The sequence below is a fragment of the Lipophrys pholis genome (assembly GCF_963383615.2).
Source record: "Lipophrys pholis genome assembly, chromosome: 12".
In the NCBI taxonomy this organism is placed as follows: domain Eukaryota; kingdom Metazoa; phylum Chordata; class Actinopteri; order Blenniiformes; family Blenniidae; genus Lipophrys; species Lipophrys pholis.
Window position 1 is genome coordinate 8,332,715 of NC_137641.1, and position 9,856 is coordinate 8,342,570.

Below are 9,856 nucleotides of genomic sequence, written 5' to 3' on the forward strand. Positions count from 1 at the left end.
CTTCAAGTCTTTTGAGTTGTAGTACCGATCTGAGCCACAAGGTGGTGTATTCAGTCACTCAGAGAGCAGAAAAAAAGTATTGTCTTTTCTCAAAGTACTTTTATGATCACAATTGAAATTTAATATTTTCACCAACAGTGCACTTGTTCTGTAGTGGCAATAGTAATTCTAATAATGATTTAGGAGTAAAAAATAAACAGTATCGTTTTAATTTATTGATGATTGGTGTTGTGAGCAGCCGTCAGCGCTACACCCTTTTCAAGCAGGTGCATTCAGTTCAACAGGGTTATATTCAGCTCTGAGAGAAACAAAAATAGGTGTAATACTTAATGTTATGCTGACATTCACCAGCTGTGGCCACAGTAACTTTCACACTTTATTCTATCCGTCCGCAAGATTTTGAGAAAAACAAACCAAAAAAAATATATCAATGAACTTATTAAAGGTTATTATACGAGAATGTATACAAAAAAATGCTTATATATTGTCACATTACTGTTCTAGCTGTAGTGATAAGATTAATCTGTTGCATCATTTTCTAAATTGAGTTTAATTAAAGGTATTGCTCACAACAAATCATTTTCTCCAGAACGCAGTTCAGACTTCATAGCTTCTGCATACTTTAGATTTATAACACAGACACACAAAAAAAGTTTCTTTTGCATATATTTTGAATCCAGAATCCTTTTCAAGCGTATTGACATTTTTCGATATAGACCAGGAACTAATCTCACTCTGGATTCTGTAACTGGATTCTGTAACTTTCATTTTTACTTCACTCTACCCCCTAAACAGAAAAACACATTAATCAATCATAATAATTCTGATTCCAGGGTACATTTACAATATAATGTTTAAACTTGCTCCCTGCTACTTAAACATCCTCCGATAAATCCCTTATTTTGGTAATCCAGAGAGCAAGCCTGTTTCTGACACACGCACACACACACACACACACACACACACACACACACACACACACACACACACACACACACACACACACACACACAGGGCTAACTGTATTAATAGGAGTCTGTTTTGTGTCAGGCAGGTTTTAATAGGATCAGTGTGAGAGACACGGGGCTGTCTGTCAGTCTAAGTTCATTAACTGATGATAGATAACCTGCACTGTGTGTGTGTGTGCGTGTGTGCGTGTAGATTCTCTCTCTCTCTCTCTCTCTCTCTCTCTCTCTCTCTCTCTCTCTCTCTCTCTCTCTCTCTCTCTCTCTCTCCCTCGCCCACCCCGGTGTAATTTATAGCCCTCAATCGGAGGCCTTATCAGGTGCAGGACACATGGACGCCTCCTTCTCTCCTCCTTCTCTCCTCCTCCACCACATCTTTCAACTCTTGCACACCAACTTGTATTTTTCTCCTCCTCCCTTTCTTCCTCTCCCTCTCATCCAGTCCCCCCCCACCCCCGCCCCCACCCCCACCCCCCGCTTCTCACTTTTCAATGGAGGAGGAGACTTCCTTTAATTGTGTGCTCCTCATCCTCGTTCGCTCGTTCCCATCTTCACCTCCCACTCCTCCTGCATCTGGAGCACCTGTCTTCAAACTTCTCTCTATTTTTAATCCACCTCCTCCTGTTTCCGTCGGCAGAGATGCAACGTAGAACAACGTGAACGAAGCACTCCCCTCACCAAGGCCCATTTGTGTTTTTATCTCTTCTGGTTGATTCCTTTCAGTTTATTGCTGTTTAAATGTCATCTGTGAAGCACAGACACTTACAATTTTTTTTTTGCTTTTTCCAGCAATGCTAAGAGAATCCCGGCTTCCACCTGCTCCCTCAATCTTAACGGTTATGGATGTTCTCCATAAATCCTATTTGGCATGTGTTTTATAAAGCTGATTGCATCTTACCAAAATTCAAATTGTGTCTTTTCATAATTTATTTAGCTGCGAAGTGTATGCTCCAAAACGTATACCGGATTTTCCGGATTTTAGGTCACACTTTTTTTCATGGTTTGACTGGTCCTGCGACTAGTCAGGAGCGACTTGTATATCAAACTGTATAATATAGCCGCTATTATGGTGAGCACCTGTCCTGTTCTGTCCGGGACGCACATCTTTAATCACCAAGATGATCGAATATGAAACTAACTTCATCAGTCAGCCGTTACCAGTCTGCAAATTTCTCCACATGTGAGATAAATAAAAGGATATCTTATCTTATCTTATCTTATCTTAGAACATTGTTAGCATAGCCACCGGCATCAATCAGCTGTTAGCCGTAAGAACCGCCCCGCATCTTGGCGTGGGTAGCATACGCCCGACTCGGTCACGATGTGGGGACAGAGGCTCTACCGGACCTGAACGTCGCCCACCGCTGGCGCCCGCCTTCGATCAGCTGGTTAGCTTAGCAACGCCGCGTTTTCCATGTCGTGAATCGAGTGACGACTGGTCAGGAGAAATCAACCTCCCTTAATCTAATCCATGGATGTTCCCTAAATCTTTTGTGAGTTGTGATGAACCTCTGAGTTCTTACACTCATCATATGAACGGAATTCTCAGAATCTTACTGTAAAACTCTAAAAGACTTGTTAACAATGAGACATGTGATAAATGTCATACTAAATACATGTCTCATTTATGTTTTACACGGGTCCAATACATGTTCTCTAATCATGCCACTCTATTGTGTTCCCTAACAACAAAAATCCAAGATTGTTCAACACTGTTAATCTCATTCTGCGACTGTTCTGGACAAATTAAATATGATCACAAAATGTTTATATTGATCATTTTATCCTGTTCCCTGTTTTCATTGTTCAGCTTATGTTCCCTAAAAAAACACAATAAAGAAAGCTTACCGCAGTCACATTATCTAACATGAAATGATTCCACAGTCCATCAGTGTGTGTGTGTGTGTGTGTGTGTGTGTGTGTGTGTGTGTGTGTGTGTGTGTGTGTGTGTGTGTGTGTGCTTCCTCCCCTTAACCCTTCATGAGCACACACACACGCACACACACACGATTACCTGATTTTTTGTCCTGAGGGGTGACCTCTGACCTTTTGCTGTGATAACGGAGGGATCAGCGGACCATTAAATCTCTCAGACACATTAAAAGCTGTACAATCACAATCAATAACGTTTAACGACACGGTTAACGGAGAACAGTCATCGTCGACGTACAGTGTCGGCCATAGAGACGCACAGGATTGCTCCAAACTTGAGATGAACAACAATGTCACTTATTGATAAATTTCAGTGATTAGAATATATATTCTGAGATCTGGTGAAAGTGCCTGTAGTTTTTACTTGATTTATTTAAAATACTTTAAATAATTTAGTTCCTGTTTGTATATTTCTTTTTTTAATTCTTTAATCACTTTGAGCACAGTTTGGTTGACAATTTGGATCTGTGTTGTTTCTTGTGTTTTGAGCTGCTTCCCTCACTCACTACACAAACAAAAGTCAATTATTCAAGGTTACATTCACATTACAGGCAGAAGTAGCTCTTACAGGATTCAGTGTGGCGGCCATATTGGATGAGGACTCGCATCACCTGTAAAGCGTGCGCTTGTATTGATCTCGTTCAAGGAATGCAGACATTTTCTCCTTGTTACGACCAGCAGACGTTCAGCGTTGATACAGGACTGAAAGTACTGGTTCTCTTTAGGTCCACACTGAGGGTCAGTGGTGGCCTTGAGGTTAGAGAGGCAGATGTGAGATTGGGTTTGCCGGTTCAAATCCCACAGCAGGCAGGTCACCACTGTGGCTCCCTGAACGTGACCCTTTTACCCCATCGGCTCCCTGGAGCACGAGATGAGACTGTTATTAGACGTCTAATGTTGTGAACTCGTCCTGATAATTCAAACTCTCTCTTGTGTTTCCCTGCAGACATGGAGGAGAGAACGAGTACAGCATCGTGGGCGAGTGGAAGTCGTTCCTCAAAGGTAACAACACTTCATTACTTTCATGTGATGCTCTCTCATGTCTGATGTACTGTGGAATGTACTGTGGAATGTTCTATGGATGTACTGTAGTTGTACTGTGGATGTACTGATGTTGTACTGTGGATGTACTGATGTTGTACTGTGGCTGTCCCGAGCCAACTGTTCTTCATCAGAGAGCCACACTCTGGTTCTTCTTCTTCGCCTCACATTTCAAACAGGAGTTTTTAACGTCCTCTCAGCCTTCAGCCTCACAACTGTCGTTCATCTCTGCTGAACTCTTCTCTTCTGGTCCTCATGCACGCTGCTCCGTACGCCACACGGGCCGAAGCACACAGATCGTAACCACTGAAGGCCTTTAGTAGAAGCACGCTTGATATTCAGCTGTCAACAGATTTATACTTCATCAGAAAATGGAAGTGTTTAACTACGACAGTAACGGAGCTGTTGGACAATGTAAAGTTACCGGAGGAGTTAGGGAGGGGTGTTAGAACCCCAGACCTCCTGTGAAGAAGTGGAGAGACTCTTCTGCGAGGTGACCAGACTGAAGACGACCAGGAGAACTTAGGCCCCGTTTACACGACAACGGATGCGAGTGTATCCAAAAAAACCTTTCTTCTTTTGGGGGGTCCATTTACACGACACCGGTGTGCGGATTCACTGCATCCACGAAGTTCTTATACCGGCTCCCAAGGTGGAAAGATTCTTTCACGGTCACTATTCTGTCCTGCAGACACTGCCGGAGGCTACGGAGCCTGTTACTGTGCGCGCTCATCTCTCCCCCTCCCTCCTGCTCATCCAGTTGTAAACAAACATGGCGGCCCCATAGTGGTTTGACTCGCCGTATGTATTCTAGTTTTATCGTCCATATCAGTAGTTTTATAGTCGAGACTCACCCGACTGATAGCATCCGATTCGTCATCAGTCCATACGAACGACAGGTTCTCTCCATTTTCTTCACATTTATAGCGTATTGTTGTCTGTGTGGTATCATTACAAAAACAAGCAACAGCGCCCTCGCGTGGCCCGGCAGACTAACTACATCTTTGTCAGCGTGCAGTGGAAACGCACTCCTCTTTTTTTAACGGATTAGGTGTCACGTGAAACGTTGTCGTGTAAACGGGGCTATAACTGCATCAAGAACAGATTCCCATATTGTCATTTGTGTAGGAAACTCCTGAACGGATCCTGATCCTGATCCTGAAACGTTAGGCTGCAGCTGTTGGAACAAATATGCTGCGATTGAGCTCATAAACTAAAAAAAATCTAAGTTTGTTAAATGAATTACACTCATTGACTGAAGTCGGCGAAACTTCCACAGGAAGTGTCACTTTGTGTCTTCACCTGTTTGTTAGTTTGTCGTAGAATCGGCTCAAGCTGGGAGAGTCGTCGCTCAAGCCGAAGGTTGCAGGTTCAATTCCTGGTCTCTTCTCATGCCTTGAGCAAGACACTGATCCCCAAGTTGCTCCCAGTGGAGAAATCTGGACCAGAAAACAGTTTGGTGGAGCCCTCAGCCACGAGACACAAAGTAAAGTAGAAAAAATACTAAACATACGGGATGCGAGCGTCACAGAGTTCTAATATTAAGACCAATGAGTTTATATCAGCAGTGTTCTGTTTAAAGTGAAGAATTCTCACTCTTAAAATATGTCTCTTCACGCTTTTGTGCATTGATCTTGGTGGTGAAACTGCTTTTTATTTCATCAGAGAGAAAAAAAGCTAAATCAGAAAGACTCAAAACTGCTATTCAAGTTCCAACCAGCTGTGGGTCTTCATAGCGCAGCCCTTTAATTCAGGAACCACATTTCATTTTGAATTAACACAGAATATCACTAACTCCTTTTATGTCGATTTCCTCCTAGACACCATATGAAGTCGTGAACAATGGAATGTAATGTTGGTATTTAAATTACTTTCTGTAAGTAACTGATGAATCTGAGGCTGCTGGAGAGAATAGAATAGAATAGAATAGAATAGAATAGAATAGAATAGAATGGAATAGAATAGAATAGAATAGAATAGAATGTGTCTCAAGGGTTGTGGTGCATTCAAATACCAATTGAGAAAGTGGGAATTCACAGGAGGGGGTGTGTGAGATCAACGGTAAAACAAAACCAGACGAATCCGAAGGTTAATGTCAAACAATATTGTTGTCACCATAGAAACCAGCTCACAGATGAAACGATGCCGTGAAATGAAAGTTAATGAAGCAGGTTGCTTTACACACAGCGAGCTGACCACGTCGGCTCTTTCCAACATTTTCAGAAGCCGTAAAATACTTTGCAGGTTGTATATTGATATATTAGCACCAAAACATGCTCGATGGAGAGTCAGACAGATCCAGCCAGACGCCCTCAGCTTTCCGCTTCATACTGAAACTTCTGTGATTGTCTTCTCTGTTCCTGTTGCCCTCAGTGTGGCAGCGCCAGTGTGATCAGGCAGTGGAGTCGTGTTCCCCGACCTGCAAATGATGCCGTTGGTGACAGCGGCGAGGTGGAATCAGGAAAATAACCAATCATACCGGGAATAATTGCTTTTCTTTCCTCCTCGTCTGTAGAGTTACGCAGATGGATCTCAGTACATGGCCTCACATGACAGCCTCTCACCGCCGTACGCCAACTCCAGGATAACAGGTACGAGGCAAGATGAGTGTGTGTGTGTGTGTGTGTGTGTGTGTGTGTGTGTGTGTGTGTGTGTGTGTGTGTGTGTGTGTGTGTGTGTGTGTGTGTGTGTGTGTGTGTGTGTGTGTATGTGTGTGTCAGAGTGTGTGTGTTATTGGTTTACAGTCTGCTTCTTCCCGGCCATCAACTTGGATTCACTCGTCTCCTTGTTGCTGACATTCTGTCTTTGTGTGTGTGTGTGTGTGTGTGTGTGTGTGTGTGTGTGTGTGTGTGTGTGTGTGTGTGTGTGTGTGTGTGTGTGTGTGTGTGTGTGTGTGTGTGTGTGTGTGTGTGTGTGTGTGTGTGTGTGTGTGTGTGTGTGTGTGTGTGTGTGTGCCTGTGTGCGTGTGCAGAGAATTAGTGAAACACTAGCATACACAGGAGGAGACAGGTCATCTGGCATGCAATTTCTCTCTCTCTCTCTCTCTCTCTCTCTCTCTCTCTCTCTCTCTCTCTCTCTCTCTCTCTCTCTCTCTCTCTCTCTCTCTCTCTCTCTCTCTCTCTCTCTCTCGGCCCGCCGTGTGGAGAAACGCCAGGCAGTGTGTGCTCATTTACCCATCATGCTCTCTGCCTCTGGCTTTCTCCGATGTGGCGCCAGTTGTGAGCAAATGGCCACTGACACAGATAATCTGTCTCTCACACACACACACACACACACACACACACACACACACACACACACACACACACACACACACACACACACACACACACGCACACAGCTTAATTACCTCTGACTGGATGCTTCAGCTCCGAGCCGTTTGATTCTACCTGCTCTTTTTTCTCTCGTTGGTTTTGATTTGAAAGTTTCCTTTTGAATCCAAGCGGAGGTAAATCAGGTGTGCATGTTGTGCGTTCTGTCCTTGTGAGCATGGCCTTGGACCTGGCTGTGCGGTATTTCAGATTTCCACCATGAGCCTGTGAACTGCTGAGCTTCGCCCAGTGAACCAGCGAGCCACTCCAGTCCTCATCCTGAGTCGCAGGTCGCGTTCAGATATTTGATCAGACGCTGTCAACGTCTCCTCCGCCAAACCAAGACGTCTCTGTGTGCTCGTCACTGAAACCGCAGTGTAACTCATCCCGTCCCAGATGATTCACGTCTGTCAGAAACAAGCACGTTGTTTTATTTCCAAATCCTTCTTAAAGTAAAGCTTCTTGTATCAAAGATTTAATCTGCTGTGAACGATCCTCTCCTGTTGTCTGAAGCCGGACCAGTTTGGCTGCGTGGTTTCATAGTTTGGATTCCTCTGACGTTGTTCTTTGTGTGAATCCTCTCGGTTGTTTTATCAAAGATATTTTATTGAATGATTCTACTTACAAAAGACAGTTTGTATCCGTCCCTCGCTGAAATCGAATGCCGGTGCCGATGCCTTACATCGTACATTTTGATGCTGATCTCCCATCAGATCTACGGAGAGTTTCACCGTCAGCGACCAAAACAGTCCTGCAGGACGTTGAGACGATGTCAGACATGATGGCTGCCGGCTGAGCTTCACTGTTTGGCCACGTTCGTATATCAAGCAGCCACAACATTACGTCCACAAGGCGGCAGTTGGTCCTCAGATCTGAAGCTTTCCCAGCAGAAAAGGTTGGATTAGAGACTGTGATGGCTGGAGGACTGGGTCGCAGCAGGAAACTGCTGCTCGTCTTCAGTACAGCGGTTAAATAAAGTCTGTGACCTCTGACCCGTTGGCCTGATCCAACTGTAGCTCAAGACTGCGGAACTTCAAGCTCTTCTGGTGGGACCGGTAGATTCTGACGGAAGCGACACAGTGGGAGGCCGGCGTTCGCGGCGTTCTGTCGAATCGGAGCGGGTACGTCAACGAACACAGGGAATCGTCATGGGTTTCCCTTAAAACAGATTAAACCGAGGTCGTTACGTCTTCTCATTATAAAATTAACCCCGGCCCCCCCACCCGATTGTGAATCCGCAAACAAAACAAAAGGAATGTGCGACTCAGCGGGGCCCCGCAGGAATGATCCATGGCGAGCGCGATGTGTTGTGACAGTGTTGTGATTATGGGATGATTCCGCCGAGGCCGAGAGGAGCAGACGATGCACAGTCAGAAATGGAAATATTGTATTCTTCATCTGGCGCGCGGGAAACCGCAATTTACTTTGATAATGATAACGCTAAGAGAGGGAGACAGCGGCGGCGATGGCGCACACGCGCCGACACTTCCGGAGTTTTCCCGAGATCCTCCTCACTGGCGCTTTACCTGCGACTCCTCCACTCGAGGGGAATCGTTTCTCTGGGAGGTAAAATGAGATTGTCTTTGATGTTTGTATTGTTTTTTTTTTTACTTTCCTCTTCGTGTCTCGGCGTCGACGTTAACGGCGACGAGATTTCATGAATATGGAGTTTCTCCACTCTGAGGCGCCGCGCAGGATGAAAACTGTTTTCCACAAACGATAAGTGACTGAACAGGAGGCTTGGACTTGGTGCTCAAAGTGGGAAAGGCTATCCTTCATCTTCTGATCCATCTTTTTGGATTTGCTTCATTCTCGCTAACTCAGCAGACGCTGAAGCCAACTCTGGGGTAACAGTCCGGGGCAGAAAGGATCACCGAGTCCGTCCTGATGTGGTCATTACCGCCACTTCACTGGGTGGCAGCTCAATTCCACAGTTGACGATCCTCCGCAATTGTCATTTCCATGGTGACAGAAAATCTTGAGCAGTTCATGACTTTGTGCCGAACATCCAAACTTGTTTGTGAGCGAGGCAACGTCTCATTTCTATATCGCGATTCCTCGCGACGAGATTCATGCAGCTAGCTTCTTGGCTCTACGTAGCTAACATCCAGCATGCTATCACAGTCCCAATAAGAACGGTCTGAATGCTAAATATGCTTGTTAAATATCTCACTGTTAACGTTTTAACACTTTATGTTGCACTCACTAAATTTACTTGGAGTACTTGTCAAACTTTCCAAATACAAAAAAGTAAATGATTAAAACCGTTATGCTTCAGTTATTTCAGGAATCTTGTAAAACTGACAAGCTGTATAACTTTAAAACGTGGTATATACAGCATTCCTCACTGGATAAATACCGAGGTACAAGAGGTAATAAAAGCCGGTTGACTCTCAGGATTCAGTCTGACTGTCTGAACGCTGCTGAACTGTCGTGTTTCAATTTCATCGCATTTTTCAAAACCCAAATAATAAATTGTTAATGAGGTTTAGAACACGTTGTTGCTTTGTAACTTCATTCGCTTTGGGAGTTGAAAGAATTAATGGGTTACCCTAAATATAGCAGCAACATATGAGAGAGTACTGATTTCATATACTAGAGGATTTA

The 9,856-nt window shown here is 44.4% G+C and overlaps 1 protein-coding gene across 1 annotated transcript in view; it reads left to right on the forward strand.

The window, feature by feature from the left end:
* The window catches only part of tcf4 (transcription factor 4), a 262,646-nt gene that overhangs the window by 63,196 nt on the left and 189,594 nt on the right, over window positions 1-9,856 (forward strand). Inside the window, exons 5-6 of the mRNA XM_080476604.1 lie at window positions 3,844-3,899; window positions 6,454-6,529. Of these exons, the coding sequence (XP_080332730.1) occupies window positions 3,844-3,899; window positions 6,454-6,529 (132 nt within the window). The remainder of the gene's footprint in view (window positions 1-3,843; window positions 3,900-6,453; window positions 6,530-9,856) is intronic.